Consider the following 21954-nt stretch of genomic DNA (forward strand, 5'->3'; position numbering starts at 1 on the left):
CACAGGCACACCCCAGGCAGCCGTAAGTCATTCTTTGTGGAACAGTGAAAGGAACATCAAAGGAATGGGCACGAGAGAAAGCGGAGCTGACCAAATGGCCATTGTACACGGAATGTACAGATACCGTTCCAGAGCCGGTTTGTAATGAAGGGCAAGTGGAGGCCTGGAGCGGTGATGCAAACCTTCTAGAGCTCTCAGGGATACAAGCAGCCCACTGTAGCACACATGCCGAACGTTTGCCACCACCGGCCTAGAGATGCCGTGGAATGAAAGGAGGGCGTCTCTGTTTCTCAAACTAAAAGTGGTAACAGTGTACAGTATTTGTGTGGATGGGAACTATTAATTAGTAGAAAGACAAGATATAATGAAGCAAGAACAAGGCCACAGGCAGAAAGGGGTAGAATCAAGAGCGTATGTGAAATATGGGGAAAGAAAAATGTGCTGTTACAGATCCAGGCAGGGTTTTGGTAGGTTTATGGTGAAAATGGAAAGGCAGAAGACTTGGAGGCTTGAGGAAGGAGCTATGTAATGTTACAGAGTGGAAGAGTGAATTAATGACAACAGTGGTGCTCGTGTCGCCCTCCTCTAGGATCACGTGGCTAGGAGAATTACACTTCTTTTCCTACAAAACCTGTGAAGGGTCCTGTTTCTATAATCTACAAAAGAGCAAAATTCTGAAATATTCTTTGAAAACCTAAAACTTAGTTCTTTTGTATTTTGCACAATACGACACGAACTGAATTTTAAGAGGCACAAATTCTTCTGCAAAAATTATGTGTCTTTAGTACACAGTTTCACACATAAGAAATGAATATTGGTCCATGCATAAAGGAGAGAACTCAGCTGTTAGGGTGAAGCCCACTATGTACTAATCTGAAAAAACCTGATTTCCATAATCAAGAATGGTATCAGTTCAGCACATATGCATGATACATTTTAAACAAATATGGTATATTTGTGCATTAAGCAGTACTGTATTAATTTTTTAATGTAGCTGATGGCTTTCTTTTTGTAAAAACAAAACAGATTTTGTTGGAGCCAGGTGTGATCCAGGATGTGTTAGCAGCTGGCAGTCACCTACAGCTGTTGGAGCTCCTCAATTTATGTTCCCACTATCTCATCCAGGTATGTGAGCCTGCATCCTGCTAACAAGCCCTTTACCTCCCATCCCCTGAAGTCCTCTGAATGGCATGTAAATTGTGTGTGTCTGTGTGTGTGTGTGTGTTCTGTAGTGGTAGAATTTCTCCAGCATACAAGCTAAAGACTTGTAGCACAGCTGCAATTCTGGTGCCCTGTCATGGATGTGAGCGTCTTCCCTTACCCTCTCTGCCTACTCCAGCCCCCCAATACCCTCTGGTAGAAGATTAACTCAACATCTATTCACAGGCCTCCCTCTAGGGTCCTGGGGAGTTGACACTGGAAAGGTTCATGGTCTTAAGTAGTGTTATCTGACTGTGTAAATAGACACAAATGCAAGGAACATCATATAGTCACTGAAGATTTCAGTAAAAATCACTAATAATCACAGACACTACTGTGTGAACTTCTCAGTCAGTAGACACTGGAAAAGGAACAAATGAGCTGTGCATTCGTCTCCTTATTTTCTGGATGCTCAAGACAGTTCCATGAAAGGGAGGAAGAGAAAGCTCCTGTGCGCTCAGCACCTGCTGTGTGTTCATGTGTGTTTCACATTCAGTCTGCACAGTTTCTTTACACATGAAACATGACAGATCAGAAACTTGAAATTGCCCAGCTTATTTGAGGTGGTGTGGCTGGTAAGTGGTATGTCTTTCTGACTCCAAAGATCATTTTTACTCCTGGACAAAGACTCTTTGATACATAGTAAACAATGCGACATGTCAGGCAGGCTTATAGTTTTGAGGCTCTTTTATTTTAGAGTTAAGATAAATTTTCTATTTGGGGATTGTCCCATTTCTCCCACTAATCTGACTTTTACTTGGATTTATTATAGCATTATAAAAACAAAATTAATTTAAAAATAATCAACCTGGACAATTTAATTGTTATCTTTGTACATAGGACAGAATATTCGTGCGCAGAAAATTTGTTTTCCCGCCCACTTTATCTTCCTTCAGAATCATTTTGTGTAATTTTAAACGTGTCCTTTCTCACTGACTTCTGTCACCCATTAGGTAGTTTGCAAAGCTCTTGCTTATAGTGAATCTTGTTGCATCTTCCCAGCAGCCCTAGGAGATAGGAACCAGCGCCTCCCCAGGAGGTGGTGTGAGGAGGGTCAGCTCTGTTCACCTAAGGTTTGTACCTCAGATACAGTTAATGAAATTTTAGCATTATCACAGCACACTTAATCTGTCGGTAAATGTTTAACTTTTATTTTCCTCTGTCGGTATTGTTGGTAGGTATTGAAAAGTTGTTTCTATTTTTTTTTCTCCCAGTAGCAAATAAGAATCATACAGAAAGGCTACAAGACCTATACACAAAAGTGTATATTCGACTTGTGAAATTGAAATTACTTCTACTTAACATTTCCACATCAAATACTGCAACTAGTGCTTTAAGCAGGTTCAGTTTTCTCATGGCACTTAATGCATGATGACCATAGTTTGGTGTTAAGTACCATGATGCACATTATAAATTCTGTGTACACACAGAGGCGTGTGTGTCTTACACCTGTAATTATCTGTAAAAGAGAATTCCAGGTAAACATTGGAAATTCATGTGTAATTTTCCCTACTCAATCAGGTGAACTTTTGAGATGTTAAGTGACTGTATACTTTGAAATTTAACTCTCAAATTTCATTATATTGCTGGACAAAAGTGCAACTTGCTTAGAGATGTATTTGTGTACAGTTATTATTCAGGATTATTGAACAGTGGTTGAAACATTCACTTTCTTCTGATAAGTTTTCATTTAACTGTCTTATGTAACTTTTTATCTTTCTGCTGTGTTTTTTGAATTTTTTTATCTTTGATTATTGCAAGATTGTAGACTTACACAGGGAACTTTGGACTCATACAGTCCAAACCATGTATATGTAGAAATTGTCATTGCTTCAGCTTTTAAATATATGTATCCTGCTTGTCAACTGCCAGATCAAGTCAGGTTGCTTTGTATTTTCACACTGTTCCATAGGTACACATGTGTACCTTTTTGGCAATGTGCTTGACTGATTTTTAAATTTCATGTAACATCTTTTAATTGAGTATTGAACTAAATTTTATAAGCTGAAAAATTCCTAGTGCTTAAAATGTGCCTAGAAATTGTGTCTTATTAATTGATGCTAATATAGTTTTCATCCATGTTTGGTACTTTGTCCAACTGGGAGATTTTTAAATCATCTTCCTCACTGAGAAACCTGATATATATTATTTTGTTGTCATCAAATTTTTACTCTTTCTTTGATTTTCATGCTAAAGAAGTATAAAGGGTGGACCTGGCACCCAGAGGCCCTCTGCTTCAGGGCTCACTCAGAAGCCTGTTGAGGAGAATCCCTGGACAGGGGCTTCCCAAGCCCAATCCTCACCTCACTGTCAGCTCTTACCGTGGCCTGAAGCTCCTCTCAGGAATATAAATGCTGTTGATCCAAAATGAAAAGGACGCCTTGGGGCCATTCTGGGCTTTTGCTCCTTCTTTTTCCTTGGGTAGACTGCTGAGAGCAAGGACCCCAAACCCTGAGCAGGAACAGTGGGCTGTGTCAAGGGCAGTATTACATTACCCCCAAGACTGAGGCCTTCGCTCAGGCTCTCAAAGCATGTTTGTGGGAACAAGGGAGAACCTGGAAACCATGTTCATCACCAAGGGTGGCCATAAATATAGCCGTCAAGTCCAGAGGATTTATAAACACTTCAAGTTTGTAGCTTTCTCAGCCGATTTTCAGTAACATTCCGTAGTACTCTGTCCTAGGTAGCCTGCCATGTTGGTGTATTATTAAGGATGACCTGTCTTTGATTTGCTATTTGAAACCCATGGGCTCGATCCAGTACCAAGTAAAATGTGACTGTGTCCTTCAGCCTTCCTTGTTTATTGATCTTTCCTAAACGGTTTCACCAGGAATATGTTCCAATTCATTAATTGGAACAATTGTCCAATTCAGCAGTTGTCTTTAAAATGGATCTGACAAAATGGATAAATGATGTTACCTTTAGAGTATATGTGTTTGCATACATCTCATTCACTGTTTCATATATTTTATATATTGTAAAGAAAACCCTGAGATACCACCTTCCAGAGTGACAGGACACCTCTCAGTGCTACAAACAGCCTGCTATGGCACACTTGCCAATGGTTTGCCACCACAGTAGTAAAGAGATTCCTGCATGTCTGCTGGTTTACTGTGGTCTTCATATAACTATTACAAACCTTTGGAATCCCATCTGGTTTCCAAACTCTTGAGTTTTTCCAGATGGTTTCTGACTATTGAACGTCTGTAATACAGCTAAATATCACATGGGCAATTCAAACTTCATAGATTAAAACCTTCTCTACTGATAGTACCATTGATCTACTTGTTATCTAGAAATTCGAATACAGTTTTAGATGCCTTCATCATCAACACATCCAGTGAATCACCAAATTAGAATTTACTTCACAAATATCTCTCATCCCTAATCCTTGTCTCCAGCACTAATGTTACTACCTTTTCAAAGACCCTTAGTACTCTTGCTTAAATGTTCTAATTACAGTTCATAATCTCCTCCTGAGTGGCTAACTTGTTTATACCTTCCATGCCAAACTATAATCCCTTGAGCACTATTATCTTTCCCAGGGAAGGGAGCCAACATTTATCAGGGAGCTATCAGCACTGAATGCTTTGCAAGGATTCACAGTTCCACTCTGCTAAGTAATCCGTTAAGACAAGTGGGTATAGTTTTCTTTTTACAAGTGGAGGAGTTCAGATTTAGAAGAAGAATGTTAATCTGGTTTGGAAACTTCTACCAGCTAACCTGAGGGATCATTAAAGTGCATTATATCACCTACAAATATCTTTAACTTCATCCTCACAGTCAGGCCTCCTCCTCCCTGACTTCAGCTCCACTCAATGCTTTTCAGGGCCCACTTTATTCCAAGCTCTAAGGCAGACCTCTCAAGGCTTGCCTTCGGGGGAAAGGACCAGGGGAGGAGACCCTCAGTGACCAGCAGAGGCATCTAGCCTTCCTTAGACTGCACTGAGGAGCAGGAGCTGGGGAAACACAGACACACGAGTGTACACACATATACACATGCGTGGATGCACACGTGCACCATCTCCCTTGCTGACGCACAGTGTCCTAAAGTCTGGGGTATTAGCCACTAGACTTCGTGTTGTATCTCCTAAAAGTTATGTCTTAGGAGCCACATGCCTTGCTAAATACAGGGTTTTTTTTTTTTTTTTTTGATACCTACCTTTCTTAAAAGTTTTATTCCTTTTGTATTTTGTACTACTTCCTCTAGAGAGTATGTTCTGTTGTTTAACAGCTTTTCTTTTGTTCAACAAGTATTACAATGGTACACAGCTTAAATGTATTAACAAATCAGAGCATCGTATAGACTTTCAGTAAAACCATCAAAGGAGTGAATATATAAACTCCTTTTGATTGGAATGTATTTCTACTATCTATTCTGTGCAGCAGGTGGCAGTGTGAATCCACCAGAATTGAGTAGTTAATTTAAAGCAAAAATCAGAAAAAATGAAAAGAAAAATTATTTATTTTGCTGCATATTAGTCTTCTGACCTAATCAGTAAAAAAGTCATCATTCACACCACACTAAGCAATATGCATTGTAATTTTTAACAAATAATAGGAAACTGTTAATGTGTTCACAGGAAATACAGTTTTGTCTTGGGCTTCTGTGGTCATTTATCACTGCACTTTGTGAAATCAGTCATTTGTTCTAATTTGAATGTAAATGACTCTAAGGTTTTACAAATAAGGTGACAGACTCACATAAATGTAATTGCAGGGTTCATCTCCCTCTTTTTATATATCACTCATTAGGTTATGAATTAAATACATCGTATTAAACCAGGGGCATGTCCAATGGTGATATTGTAATGGCAAATTACTCTGTGCTATTAGAGGTGTATTTTTTATTCATGGACATTAATTTGTCATTAAGCGGCATTAGTTTAGCACTTTTATGAGAGAGACGTGACCTGTAAGAGGAGACGTGCTGCTGGGATATGAGAGGACTGGGATGAAGGGTGTAGGTAGAGCATTTTATCACGGTAGGGAAAACGGAGAGGTGTTTGTTTTGTTTTCTGCTTTTACAAGCCTGAAAGATCATTCCCCCAGATTGAAGGCACTGCTCTGTTTACATCGTGTACACTGGATCATTTAGTAAAGCAAAGCCCACATTTCATAGTATTCGTCATCTGAAAGCCAAGAAGGAACATAAGGGAAGCGTTTAGGGTGGGAAGCAGCTGGATCTCCTTTGTGGCTGATGCTTATTTAGCATCTCTTGTCTTCATTTAGTTCCTCACTCGGTGGCTGCAGGGAGAATTGTCATTTGCACTCTTCAACGAAAGTACAAAGGGTTAGAGAATGTGCTTCTCTCATGAGGATACTGATGAGACTTCTGGGTAATTTCGCTCCTTTTTCATTATAAAAGACTGTTGTAGTGACTTTAACTAAAAAGATATCTTTCTACTTTGAACTTTGAGAAGCGCTGGATCCTTGAACCACCTCTACCCAAGCAGCGAGTAACAGAGTGATGCTTTTGCATCGCTGTGTGCAAGGCTCAGTGTGATTGGGTGATGTCTCACCACCCCAGAGACACTTCAGAGCTTTGGAAGACTGAGAGCTCGCCACATACAGACTTTAAGTCTTATCCCTTCCCTGCCTTCACATTGCGTGAGCTCAGCTTACTTAGGGAATGAAAGCTGCCTCTATTTGATAATTTTTCTCTGCTTATTATTGAAGAAATATATTAGTGGCTTCCCATTAGCTTTTCCCATTGAAAATACATTTTTTAAGCTGGAAATACTTTCTATGGCAATTGAATGTGTCACTGTGGAGCTGACATATTGTACAGTATTATAATAGATTTATCATTTTAAAACTAAGTAATACTGCAATGACTTATAGGAGGTTATGCTTCTAAACAATATATTATTACAGTTTTAATTATTAAATTAATCATATCACCAAATATGTAATATATAGTGGGTGTTCTGAATAGAATAATTTATACTCAAGGTTGGGAAGTTATAATTCATGCTCATTTTTCTTCCACATGAAGCCATTTTTTTCTACATTAGAGAAGACAAATGATTTTATCAACATATATATTTAATAAGCCCCTAATCAAAGACACTAATGGTGTGCCATTGTATAGTTCACAAGCACTAATACTCTTGTATTTGGAGAAAGTTTGAGAATGATATTGAGAAAATATATTACAAATGGACTAATCTTTTAGATTTTTTCATAATAGAAAATAGAAAGGATAGAAATGTATCAGATCTATTAAGCCATGGCCAACTACTAATTATTTGTTCTAATCAAGAGTATCTTGTCTGGCATGAATAATCCAGAATATCATTTTTGCCAACTATTATTCATATTTGGCTCTGAAATGTATCATAGGATCATTAATAGCTATTACGTTGGTTTTTATTCCCACACCAAAGGATGCCAGTAAGTGACAGCCCAGAGGCTTTCTGGCTGACTGAGACAGCCATCTTGGCATTTTAATGTGTTATGTGGGTAGTTGAGGATTAATGTTTTTTCTTTGTGTTTTTAAAGGAAGGAAAAGAAACCTTGATGAATTTTTCTAATATTGGTAATTTCTATTTTAATGTCACGATTGGTGAGCAATTTAAAAATAATTTTTAGTATGAAATTTTCTTCCTCAATATAAAATGTTCCTGATGTCATATAAATACTACAGTTCAGAATCACTTAATTCTATTATTGATACTTAGAAACAGGGGCTAGGAATTTAGCTCAGCGGCATAAGCGCCTGCCTTGTAAGCAGGCAGTCGTGAGTTCGATCTCCGGTACCGCTAAAAAGGAAAAAGACAAAAAAAAAAAAAAGAAAGAAAAGAAAAGAAAATAGAGGTGGTTAAAAAGACCTCTACTTGTTGTGAGATATTCATTCTCCCACCATGCTTGACCTGCAAATATTTCTCCTCATAGGGAAATGTCTGCCCTCTTCTCGGAGGCCGAGCCACCTTTCAGGTTCTTGTTCTATAGTTACCTGTTTTCTGTGGTCTCGATCTCTCCTCTGCTGGCAGCATCCTTTCAATGGGCAAATAGAATCAAGGAGGTGGGAGAAATGTTTTCTCCTCTGTCATTGCCACAAGACTCTCCTTCCCTTGACTAATGACCACACGCTAGCACTGTCTGCATTCCCTTCCCTTCTGTTCATCCTCCAGCCCATAGTCAGCTGGATCTCATGCCTCATTACTCCTCAGCAGCTTCCAGCAAAGGCCACCAGAACCTACTAACTGTCCCCTTCGAGCCTCCCATAGGATCTTCATGTGGGTGCTACAACACCCTGATACTGTTAGCTCCATTATTTCCTGCACCTCTCCCGGTTCTCTTCCTACTTCTCGGTTCCTGTACAAACGGATTCTCTCGTTAGTGCCTCCAGGATTCTGTAGGGCCTGCTGTGTCAGTGCCCGTGCTTTCTGCTCTCGCCCGCTCTCCTCTGTCTCGGGAGGTCGTTCATCCCAGCCCTCTCTCTGACTCCAGCTGCGTGTGTTCAGGCAGCATTCCCCCTGGATGGCCTCATACATTCCAAGCTTGTCTTTACTCAATTGCACGCACCTGTTCTTCTCCCTATTTTTGTTAAGGCGCCATCATCTTTTTGGTCACCCAAGCCAGAAATGTCATTTGCAGGTCTAGATACAGGTATTTCCCTACACGTAAGCCTCTTTGTGTGAAGTCTCCTATAGGGATCATGTCCTTTTAGTCACCTAAACCAGCAATCTTACACTGCACTAAGATTTCATGAATTCATTGGTTCAGTCTCTTAGCAGGACTCAAATGTGCTCCTACTTTTTCTTCTCCTTGCCTCTGACATCATTTAGATTTGGATTATTTTTATGGACTTCTCTGGAATGATACAAGTGTGCTCCCTGCCTGTAGTCTAATGCTAAACATATTGCGCAGTCTAAATTATTTTTCTGAGCCACAAAATAGTTTATTTTCCTAAAATCCACGATGTTTCCTCATCTCCTGGTTGCAGACTAGTTTTGCACTGGCTTTTCTCATCTCATTCTTCTGTCCTTGTGCTCTTCCTCTACTATAAGGATATTTAAATATCTTCAATCAAACAGCTGCTCAGCACTTTTTTGTTTGTTTGTTTGTTTGGTGGTGCTGGGGATCGAACCCAGGGCTTTGTGCATGCAAGGCCAGAGCTCACACTGAGCCACATCGCCAGCCCCACTCAGCACATTCTGCTGGATATTCCACACACTTGACCTTTTTCAGTGGACCAATCCACAAACTGAAGTGTCATCCTGGAGTCTCCCTCTCCCTGTGCCCCATACCTGCTGTCACCCCTAACTTTATAAGCCTCTCATTCTATTTTTATTACCTTTGACTTAACTCAGACCCTCGTTACTTATTTTCTGGGCTAAAGAAACTTTCTGCAACTGATGAAGCTGCCTCCACTCCAGTTTATCCTCCAAAATTCTGTTTGATTGATTTTGAAAAGTATTTTTCAAACCCATGAAAAATTCTGTTTGAGTGATTCAAAAAACCAACCTGATTATGCACACTCTTGCTTAAAATCATTCATTATTCAGTGGCTTCATATAGCCTTTAGGATTGGTTTTATTCCTTAGTTTGGTACACAAAACCTGTCTTTATTTAATGTAACTTTAACTATTTATATTTTTTGATAATTTGCTACTTGTGCCATGGCACAGTCATTGTGGACTTTGTACATTGTCTTACACCTAAACCTTCTACCTTCTTTGGATTATTTTCCCCACATTTTGTCATCATCTGAATTCTTGCAAATACTTATCTTACATATTATTTCAACCCCCTAGGTGCTTGAAAAGTTTATCATTTGAAACTGGATTGCTCTTGTTTCTTTAGTTACGGGAATTCTTTTAGGAGGCTGATTTTAGTCAAGATGATTAATTTAGTTATTGGTCTCTGCATAATATAAGCTCACATCTCAAGATTATGTGACCTTGGACAAGTTACTTAACCTATTTGGCCCTCTCTCCTCATCTGTGAAATACAAGTGTGGTACTCTTTATGCAATCTACCTCTTAGGGATGTTGAAAGGTTGACATAGTGCATATAGAGTTTTCCTAAAACACGCTGACTGGCACTAACAGGTCCCCTAAAAATCAGAACCAATATAATGAGATGCTTCTCTTGTGCTAATGTGCTGAGTCAGCTCTGATAAACTTTGAAACAGCATTTGGCAGCATATGGTGATGGGGCCAGACTTACTCATTGTTGATGATGGCTGTGTTTCTGTGCTTCCTTCCTGCTAGGTTTCCACTTACTAAAGACTTTCCCAAAGAACAATATAAAATTATTCATGAGCCTTGATATTATGCATACAATTGACTGTGAAAACATACCAGTAACCTAATTGTGCAATCACTCTGTTACACAGCACAAATATATTTAAATAGTCCTCTAAAATATACTCAAAAAAGATTTTCAAAACTTCCAAAGAATTAGAGCATTCTGCAATTTTTCTTGTGTTTGTCAAATTGATGCTAGAATTTTGTTTTCATTTAATTAAATGATCATATATTTATATTTGATGTATGAATGTATACAGTTATCCAGATAAATTTACATGTTTGTACACATATATACCTATTTGTATATTTATGCATGTAAAATATCTATTTTAACCTATTATAGATGACCTGGTTTGGATTGTCAATAAACTGCTTGTTTTTTCTCCCATAAAAACTAGATTTAACAGATGAATGGATAAAGAAAATGTGGTATTTACACACAGTGGAATACTACTTTGCCATAAAGATAAACTTGTGTCATTTATAGGAAAATGGATGAACCTTGAGACCATAATGTTAGTAAAAAAGTCACATACACAAGCTTAAACACTATATCATTTCACTTACATGAGAAAATTATAAATAAAGAGAAAGTAAAAGGTAATAGAAAGTAAAGATATAGGTCATTCTCAAATGGAAAGGAGAGCATGAAAGACACATCAGGGCTACGGATACAGCTCAGCAGCACAGTGCCTGCCTGGCGAGCATGAGGGTGTGAGTTTGATCCCTGGTACAAAAAAAAGAAGAAAGAGGAGGAGGAGAGAGAAAAGGAGTGGGGGGAGGAGAAGGTAGATCTTTCTCAAATGGCAATAGGATCGAGAAATAGAAGGGGAGGAGAGGAAGGTAGGAGAAAGGAGATGGAAAAGGAATTGGGATGTGTCCTGTGCATGCACCAACTCCACTCACGGAATGTAAACGTGTACTACACACAGACAGTAATAAAACTCAAAATAATAAAGAAAAAAAAAACAAAAATAGACATTGCTCTATTGACCACATGATAGTGTTGAGAAAATCCACAATCTCTTTGCATTCATAGTAAATATGATAAATTATTTTCTTCCTATATGGTATCCCAAGGCTATTAAAAGATTCAAGTTTTATTTATTTGTGGTTTCAACCCAATCCAAAGGGCTAGCCTCTTACAGTGCATTCACACCAACACCCTTTATGTTGCTTATTCAACAACTGGCACCCAGTCCTTTCCTGCAGCACCAGGTTGGGTAGTCATGCAGTACCTTGATTTATAAATAGGCTGTAATCCAAATAGAAAACAGGTGGAATCACAACTGGGTATGTTGCCTTGGATATTAATGGCTTGGCTCAGCGGTGGAATTTCTAAAGCTGTATACAATTTTTGTCTTAATTATGCATTCATTAAAAGCTTTTATACCCAACAGAATAAAGTAAATATTTTTTGATCTCCATAGTGTACTCCCAGACTATAGATTTGCACAGCAGGGTCTTGATAATCTGAATAAATTGTATTTCCCCAAGGAGCTTATCTTTCAAATAAGGTCATAAAGAAATGCAGCTCCTCCACCCTTAGATTTGGCTGTGTGCCTTTTCTGCTATGAGTAATACCGAGGTTGGGAACCAGTGTATTTTATAGTAAAACACATTTGCTGATAGCCCAATAGAATGTCTCATTCTGTTTTCCTTGTTTATCTCTGGTGAAGTATTCGTGAAATAGAGAAGAAATAAATGACTGATGATTGAAGAAATAAATGGCAGATATGATTTTTACTGAGACATAGGAAAACAAACTTTATGTTCAACAGTTAGTATTTCCTTCTTTTCATTCAATCAGTGAATAAGAACGATGAAATGACGAAACTAGAGTTTAAGCACTGTTGGCATCATTTTAAAGGAGAAAAAGAACTATGATAGCTGTTGTGTGCTGATTATATACTACATAGAGGGAACTTTTGTACTTTTTTTGCAATCTTTATCACATATCTAGATAACAGATCACTTTTCCCAATTTTCAAATGAAAAAATTAGATTGGGAAAGGTTGCTGAGACTATCCAGATAGGCCACACTCAAATCTTGTGCTTTTCCTACTATTCCAAACTGAAGATGCCACCTAAAATATGCAAGCCAGTGAAGGAAATAAAGAAGAATAAAATTCTAGACCCAAATAGTTGTATGCAATCTTTAATTTATAATTTTTGAGAAATAAGATGGAAATGCACCTGATATAGAATGGTGGTATTAAAATAGCCTATAAGTGTACAACTTCCTGCCAATGGATTTTTCTTCATTCCAGGCTTGCCATATTTATCTTCAGCATAGCTAATATTGAAGCATGTACCTTTATCTAATTATTTAAATTTTAAAATATTATATAATTAATTTACTATTTAATAAATGTTTAAAATACTAACAATATTTCAGTGATTTTGGAGGAGTAGGAGAATCTGTTTCACTGTAAACTAAGAAAATGAGTAATAACAGCTGAATTTTTAAAGGGATGACCTTTTTCCTTTCCTTTCCATGTGTTGTGGCTTGTGTTTGGATGTCCCCCTAAGCCATCACAAGTGGGGCTTTTTCAGAGGTGGCTGAATCTGGAGTGTATGATTGACTCATGGTGCCATGCTAGGATTAAGTGTTCTAGAATTAAGGGTGGGTGATTACTAAACCAGCTCACTAATTGGTAATCCTGTTAGCCTGGATGGTGGACAAGGATAGAAGGAGGCTTGTCTTCCCTCTTGCTTGCTTGTTCTTGATGTCTTTTTGTTGTGAATTGATTCCCCCCTGCAATCTCCCTTAGTCAAGCCACCTTGTCTTGAAGCCAGTTGCTTATGGACTGAAATTTCTACAAGTTGTGAGCTAAATAAACATTTTCTCCTTTAATTTTGGGTGTCAGGTATGTTGTCCCAGCAGTGAAAGAAAAAAATTAGGACAGAATTTAATACCAGAGAGTGGGGTCATTGCTATAACTGTACCTGACCATGTAATAGGAGCTTTGGTACTGGCTTGTGGGAAAAGTTTGGAAAGGCTTGGAGATGCCAACTGAAAAAGTAGAGCTGGAATGCCCTAGGCTATTGATGGGAAGTGCTGGTCAGAGCTCAGACCAGAAGGCTGATAGGAATCCTGACAGTAATGACCAGGCTTGGGAGGTTCAACTGGGAAGAAGAACTTCATTGACTGTAGGACTCCAGAAAATGTGTATTATGCCTTTTCAGAAAGTTTGTCTGCATTTTGTTTGTGCCCAGAGACTTTTCCTGAGCCTAAGATTAAGGGTGGCAGACTAAGTATTAATCTTTTAGAAGAAATTTCAAGGCAGTCTAATGTTGAGGCAGTGGCATGATTACTGCTGAAGGCTTTTATCCAGGTTTATATTGAGAATCAAGAGCAAAGAGCCCAGCAAATGATTCAGAATATTGTGTGTTCAGAAAGGAAGCTCCAGTACAGTTGCAACCTACAAAGTGAAACAGGAGAAATTGGTCACTGAAGAGACTAGAAGAAAAGGATATTTCAGAAGGATACAACAGAAAAGATGGCCTAAAGACATCATGAGAACCAACAGAACTATAGCTCCTGTAGCCTCAGAGTCGCAATGGGTGAAAAACTTGGCTTTCAGAAGACAGTCCCAGAGTACCACGTTCCAGCATAGCACCAGCATAGGGAAGTTGTGCTTTGGGATTTGGTTCAGAGGCACTGGATCCCTACAGCCAAGAGAGAAGGAAGCCTGATTACTGCTTCAGCTGGCAGACTTTGCATCTACAAGACACTGCTTTTAGGGATATACAAAATGCAAGAGATGTGGGATCAGGAAGGCTTCCACCCAGATTTCTGAAAAAGGTGGCGTGCCCCTGAGAAGGGAGGGTGTGAAGCTGTGAGTGTGAAGCTGAAGGCGCAGTGGAGACCCCAGAAATTTGGAAAAGCCAGGAATGTGGATCATCTGAGGAAAGGAGGATCATCCAGAAATGAGGGAGCAGAGCAGGCTCAACAGCAAAACCATGGAGGCTACCATTACCAGAAGCTATGTAGAAGAAGGGCCACCCAAACCCTTTGGAGTTCACATTTGGCCACAGACTGCCTCAGATGCTGCACATGGAACTACAGGACTTAATGTTTGCCTTGCTAAATTTTGGCCTTAGTTTGATCCCATTCCTTTGTATCCCCCTGTGTGTAACTTTTTCAAGGGATGTGTCACTGAATGTTGGAAGTGTTTAACTTTTCATTTTTACAGGGGCTTGAAGCTAAGATTTTGCCTTAAACTTGGACTTTTCAGCAGTGCTAAAATTGTTAGGACTTCAGCAACTCTTACAGAGAAACTAAATGCCTTTTACATAAAGGGATGTGCATGAACATTTGGGGACGGGTTGGAAAGAATGTTATAGTTTATGTCTAGATATCCCCGTAGAGTCTCATGCAGTCATGGAGGGTTTTTTTCAGAAGGACCAAATATAGAGTGTGTGATTGATTAGTGGTGCAATGCTAGGATTAAAGGTGCTAGAATTAATTGTGGGTGATTACTAAATCAGCCCATGATTGGATTGGTATCACCCTAATCCTGGTATCCTGGATATAATATGAGACAGAAAGAGGCTTATATTCCTCCTGACTTGCTTGGTCTTGATGTCTTTTGCTTGCCATGAACTGGTTCTCCTCTGCAGTCTCCCCCAGCCAAGTCTCCCTGCCTCAGAGGCAGCCAGTTATAGACTGAAACCTATAAACTGCAGGCTAAATAAACCTTTCCCCTTTAACTTTGAGTGTCAGGTATTTTGTCTCAGCAATGAGAGAAAAGTAACTAAGACACCATTTTACATCAATCAACACTGACCAAGTAGATATTTATGAAGACAGAAAGAAGGATCTAAGGAATCTTTATGCACAGCTGAGGAGAAAAGGGTCAAACAAATAAAACAAGCAGCTAATGCTGTCCCAGGAAATGGCATCTGATTTACATTAGCCCCAGGAAGAGAAAAGTATGTATGTTATATCACTTCCCTTTTAAGCCTTTTAGGCTGTTGGATTAAATAGTTTTTAATGTTTCATAAATAACAACTATTTGAAACAAAGCACTCTGAATAATCTAAAAAAAATTGTGGGACAATACAATTCCACTTGGAAATGTTTGAATTATTTTTGGCAAACAATATGCAGAATAGATTTTTGTACTCATTATTAAATGCCCAGAGAAGTAAAGTTCTTTTGAACCTTCTGGGAAGGGAGAAAAATCTAATTTAGAGAAATCAGAAGACCCAAGATTCACTGTAGAAGCCAGTCCTCATGTACCACGCTTACAATTGGGCATTCTGAAATATCTACCAACTGTTTGGAAAATCTTTATTCCTAGATTGCATTGTGAGGGAAATTCCTGAGCTCAGATCAAATTCTTTCAGAGCCTCTTAGTAAACTTTGGGAGATGTGATCATTTTGCCTAGTTGTAAAGTTGTTTCTGTAGCTGAGCTGTCATTTCCTCTTTCCATGTTAAATCTTGTATATGCCTCACAACTTGGTAGTTTTTTTCATTCATAACCGAACAAATATTTTTCAATTATAATCTATGAGAAAGGCATTATGAGTAGTGTTTTGCAGAGTCCATAAATCCCAAGATACAAAAACTGTTTTTTTTAACTGAAGATGGCTTCCAGCTAATGGTTAACTTATCATTTTTCAACTTTACAATGGTTCAGAAGTGATACACATTCAGTAGAAACAATACTTCATATTTTGATCTTTTCCTTGGGCTCTCCATAGAGTATTCTCTAGTATGCTGGACAACGGTAGCAAACTACAGGTCTCAGTCAAAGGAAAATTACTAGTATTCTACAAGGTAATATGTTGCTGGTAGTTTAGGTATAAATGCATTTTCAATTTATGATGGATTTATCAAACTATCATAAATCAATAAGCATGAGTAACTTACTGATGAACATGTTTAATAGTTGGCAGATAAACTAGTGATGTTATTTGGTGTGTTATAGAAGAGACATTAGAGCTCAGTCAATAGCAAAGTGCCCTAGTTCCATACCTCTTTTGGTACTTGGTCCCAATAAGCAGTGTTCTAGTCTCACTTTGAGTTAATGTTGCTAAATTCAAACTACTGATTTTTATACAGAGCAGGCTTATTGGAGTATTTAGAATAATTTTTTGAGTGATTTCTAAAAGAAAATATCCTGATTTCATAGCAAAAGTGACCTTTCCTCAAGAAGAATCCTTAAAATTTTGATGTAATGTCAACATGTTATTTTAGAACTTCAGGTTTCATGCTGTACCATGAAACTACAGGTCTGCTGGTAATCTTTATCTATAGGAAAGCATTATTATGGGGGTAATTGGGGTAGCATTTTGAAGGAGGGATGTCTAAGTGAAGGTCATCAATAATTAGAAATGAAAGGTCATAATTACAGTGCTGAAACTAGCACTGTTAAAATAGTCACATCTTTTGGATTGCTATTACCCAGAAAAATCTGAAACATACTCAGTGTGGTCATTTGAGGCACACATTTCAGGAAATCAAAGTGGTATTGCTGTTATTTTAACCTTGAGAGACATGTATTATTATCTTCAACCTAAAGTCATAGTTTTCCATTGATAGTACCTGTTGTTGATGCTTATTTTTCTTTTCAGTGACATTCTCAGAACTAGATGAGACAACAAGAAAAATAGCTGTTATTAAGCCTGTGTTTTGCACAGGTGTTCTTAGTATTAAGTCAAAGCATCTCCATCAGATATCTGTATCTTGGCACATTAACAAGGACTCTTAGGTTTGAAGCAGTGTGCTTGGTGGTGCAGATATTGGGGAAAAACTACAGTAGATGCAACCACACGATGACAGATATTTCCTGTGTTCTGTATAATTCCTATGCCAGGGGCATGATTAAACTGCAGTGCTGGGTGGGCAAGGAGGCAGACCACAGAGACATGGGTGTAGTCAAAAGTAAGACAGACTGCATTTTAGAAACATAGATCATTGACGCTCAGCCTGACTCCCTGTTAACAGCACAGGTCACGTGAGCTGTGATGTGGATGATGTGCAGTGAATATGCAGACCCCAGTTCTGAGGCTCCCTCCCCAACAAAGCATAGTAGAATGCAAATGAATCTAGATGACATTATTTCAGGGGTAGGTTTAAAGCTACTCTAAATTATAAAACAAAGTCGTTCTATGAACTTAGCTCATTTGACCCCTTATTAAGTGATAGTCGGTAGCTTTGTGACACTTAAGTCCCAGGAAGGGATATCACGAAGGCCAAAGCCTGTCATCTTCCTGCAGCTGTTCCTAGTTTGAGAAGAGTGGAAGAAGGGTCACAGGGTCCATTTTTAGCTCTACTTCCTCCCCCTCCCATCTCAATACCGGGTCATAATCTGCTCCAAGAATGCAACTGCATTTGCATATAACCCAAAATAAGACAGTATTTACCTTCTTTTGTGTTCCTTACCATATTCACTTGTTAACCTGGTGATAACTCATTTAAGGATCTCATTAGGTGAATACATCATAAAAGGAGTGAATAGGGGATACATAAGGTTTAAGAATTATTGGATTTGGAAAACTGATGTTTATTTTATAGCTGGTTCTTCTGTTATTTATCATGTCATTCACACACTAAGAAACAAATAGAAAAGGAGAAGCCAAGTAGCCTTAAACTAATGGAAAATAAATATTCTTTTAAAATATTCAGAGAAACAGTATATGCAACATAATTCTGAACAGAAACTAAATTTATACTGGAAAGCCGTGTGACAGAAATGAAAGGTTTTTAAGAAGAAACGAGACTTTCTTTTACTAAAAAGAGTTTTTGTTACAGAGTTATAATTTCTATTCCAAACCCCTGCCTCTACTGGGTACTTGAATTTTTCAAGTTATGGATGGAAGAGATCTAGATAAACTCATAACTAGGACAAATGACATTTGGAATGATATTAACATACTTTAAGTAACCTGTTGATAGAGGAAACGATTTCCTTTTGGATTTTAAAGGAAATTTTAAGTGGATTGGAACATTTTTTCTCACAGAAGAATGACTATGGCCTACTTGTCCATGAAACACTTTCAACTCATCATTATCAACAGTTTTGGAAAACCGAATGATCACGGCCTTTGCCTTTGTGTATGTATAGGAAGCTCACAAAGGAAAAGGGAAGATGAAGAAAGCCAGTGAAATACGAAAAACTGCTCAGTCTGGACCAGATTGAACACACTGGACGTGTTGGAAAGGCATGGAAAGTTAAACAAATACACAGAAGAATCTTCTGGACACTCTTTCATCGAACACACATGATTTAGCATCTGTTCCTTCCAGATTCCAAGGACACATGAAGAGTGATACATAATCCTTGCTACCAAGGAACTTAGATTTGGAAGAGGACATGAATCTGAGGCAAAGGGTGCTTCAAGTACTTGTTAGAAATCCATAGAGGGCAGAGTGTATGCTCAGAGATGTCAGTTTGACTGAGCCAAAGAAAGGATGAAATGTGTTCATTCATTCAAGCTGTGTGGCTTTAGCTCCTACGGTGTACCCAGCACTGCTCAAGGCCTTTGGAATATGTGTGACAGTAAACAAGGCAGACGGGTCCTTTCTTCACAGAACTAACTTACCTGGAGCTGGGGAAGGCGGACATTGTAAACATACTCAAGTGCAGAAGCTAATTACGGATGGTGATGAATGCTGAGAGCAGATGAAGTGGAGTAAAGAAGCCGGCTGACAAGGCAGGGGGGTGACTAGATACGACGATCAGACAGAACAGTGCAGACCGCGTTCCTCATTCACGGCATTGCTCATGCAACTCTTTCTGTTCAGCAGTCTTCCTGCAGTGTCACCACCATTTTGTTTTAAAATGTAGGCTTTATTATTCAGTTATGATGAAGCCCATAGGGCAAGAGACAGTTGTTATTTCAGAGACAGTTTTCAGTGCCTCGGAAGGGGGAGCCAGCCACACCATGCAGGCCATGTGGCAAAGCCCGGGGGTTCCTCAGAGTCACAGGGAATGGGGGGGGGGGGGATGACCAAGAGCCTTTTTGTGGTTTCTCCAGTAAGGACAGGGAGAGGCAGGCTAGGCAGGCTTATGAATGGCTGGTTTGAGTGGTTTCCATGGGTTCTGCCATAGAGAGGCTCTCTATAGTTGTCTGGTTTTTAGCCTTGGATTATAAGGACAGAGAAGTAGTATCTTCTAAAGTATAGGAGGCAGATTGAGGAAATAATTCAAAATATTGTTTCTGGTGGCTGGTTTGCCTGTGAAAGCTGTTTCTTATTTCTAAGAATTGCCATCCCTGGGAGCAGGAGTCTCTCCCAAGTCAATGAGATCTCAGGTGATAAAGCATCAAAAATACAGAACTAAAAAATATAATTATACATACCACCCTGAGCTCTACCAGATTAATATCTAGTCTTGTTTTTTTGGTTCTGTATAACTTCTCAGTTAAACCTTTAGTAACTTTCATTCTTGATCTAATTCCCTATTATGAGGATTCACATATTCATATATCTACTACTCTTTGTAATCTTTACCTCAGTTATAAGTTTTAATTTTTAAGTTGTTAAAAATTTTTTTATCATTTTGGCTCCCTATTCCAGGATATTGTTCATAATACAAGGCCTGGGGCTCAAGTATTTTGTTTGCTAGGTATTGCCAATTCCTGCCATCATTCAAACACCTGATGTGATGTGGAGGTAGCTGTCATAGCTGGAGACAGTCCAGAGTGCACAGGACTGTAACGCCGCAGGGTGAGATCAACAGACGTGGAAGGGTATGCAGTGTCGTGAATCTTGACTTTGTCTTGTAAGCAAGACAAAGATTCTCAATATTAAGAAAGAGAAAGAATTGAGAATATGAAACTAGAGAGAGAAATAGTAACTTATGGCACTGTTGCAGGGGGTCTAGACAAGAGTTATTGAGGAACAAAATAAATAAAACAGTAAGAGGGGAGCAGGCAGGGAGATTGACCAGATACGAGAGACTAGTGTGAGTCAGCTGTGGAGTTCAGGTGTGCATGGCTGGTGTGGTAATTCTCTAAGAGAGAGTTCGCGTCAAATAGGTTCACTGTGGACCTGAGGAGTGTAGCTGTGGGCATTTCCAAAGACACGCTCTTGCAGTTGGGAAAATGAATTCAGCATTTAGAAGAAAGGCTTGCGTTGGCAATGCAGATGTGGGAAGTATCAGCGAGCAATTAATTTTTCACTAAATTCTATAGTTTTTGCTTTGGTCATCTTTTTCCCCGACTTAATGGTGCACCTTGTTTAGAACTTGGATATCTAGAGGGATCACATTCTTCATTTTGGTCTCCTGCATCCGTGATGAATCCTGGTTTATGGATAGAAACAGCAGTCACATACACTTTACTATTTCCCTCTACTGAAATCTGCTGTATCCTTTCCGCGTGACAAAATGCCGTGTAAGTTCTTTTCACATGTTAGCCCCATGATGACTTTTGGAGTTGGTTGAGTTTTCCGTTTTACACGTGGAGAATAATGAGATTCAATGGTTGACCCAAGATTTGTGCAACAGTAAGTGTCAGAGCTGGATTTGACAAAGTCTGCTTGACTCCGTGGACCTTGCTCTTTGCTCCCAGCCTGAGCTGCTTCCAGTGCCTGTGGTGGCTGCTAGTTTGTTCTGCCTGGAACACAATTGTTCTTTCTTTGACATAAAAAAAGACTTTTTTTTTTAAAGTCTAGAAGTACATATACAACAACATTAATAGTGATTATCTCTGCATGGTAAAATTATGAATGATTTTTGTTTTCTATTCTTCGTATGTCCTGAATTTTATGAAATGAACGTTTATTACTTTTTATAACCAGAAACATAATGGCACTCTTTAACAAAGCAGCGATGTTTTTTTCTTCATCCCACAGTGCTGCAGTATTGTAGGCGTTTATTGCAATTTTGCCATTGCTTCCCATTCTCATCACATTAATGGACATCCTTAAAAGTAGCTTTATCAGTGCTTATTTTGTTTACACACGTCCTTAGCCGACAGGACAAAGTGCTGAAGATTTTGCTAAAGCTCCGAGAGCCCTCGTCTTCCTCGTCTCAGGAAGAGGATTGTGCGCTGTGGTGTCACAGCCTGCAGGCGGGGGCTCGTCCCCCTCAGCTCACTCACTGATACAGTTTAACTGTGAGTGGCGAAGGGCCCCTGACATCTCTAGGAAGAACTGGAGGTTGGGGAACTCTCTGCTTTTAAAGAGGAAAATAGAGAAATGAAAAAGGGTGGATTGGGCGCATTCTTACCTTAGAACTGATGTTTCTTCCAACATAAAGCAGCGTCAGATCCTTCCTCATTGCTATGCAGGTGGCCCCGGGCGTGTGTTCTCTGAGCTTCCCAGTTCTCAGCTCACGTGCTTCATTAGAGTGGACTTGGGGTTACAGATACGACATTCCGAGAAAATGAAGAGAACGTGCAAAGTTTTAAAGTGTAATTTTCAAAAGCAACATAGGAAGACCCCCATCTAAATAATTTTGGTTTTCTGTAATTCTGAACTGACCTGCATTTAAGTTGTAAACTTGTAATTGGAAGAGACCCAGAATCTCCACATAG

General features: G+C 39.0%; 1 protein-coding gene across 14 annotated transcripts in view; it reads left to right on the forward strand.

The window, feature by feature from the left end:
• Klhl32 (kelch like family member 32) overlaps positions 1 to 21954 on the forward strand; it is a 187634-nt gene that overhangs the window by 113241 nt on the left and 52439 nt on the right. For 10 of the 14 annotated variants that reach the window (XR_010042025.1, XR_010042026.1, XM_063233277.1 and 7 more), the window contains one exon: positions 1027 to 1125. The exons of the other annotated variants lie outside the window; for them this stretch is intronic. Coding sequence is in view for 8 of the 10 variants with exons in the window: in XM_063233277.1 (XP_063089347.1) it covers positions 1027 to 1125 (99 nt within the window). In the remaining 2 variants the exon portion in view is untranslated. The remainder of the gene's footprint in view (positions 1 to 1026; positions 1126 to 21954) is intronic. 14 annotated transcript variants of the gene reach the window in all.

Source organism: Cavia porcellus, unplaced genomic scaffold (assembly GCF_034190915.1).
Source record: "Cavia porcellus strain 051 isolate PalLab524CR breed Dunkin Hartley unplaced genomic scaffold, mCavPor4.1 scaffold_22, whole genome shotgun sequence".
Taxonomy (NCBI): Eukaryota; Metazoa; Chordata; class Mammalia; order Rodentia; family Caviidae; genus Cavia; species Cavia porcellus.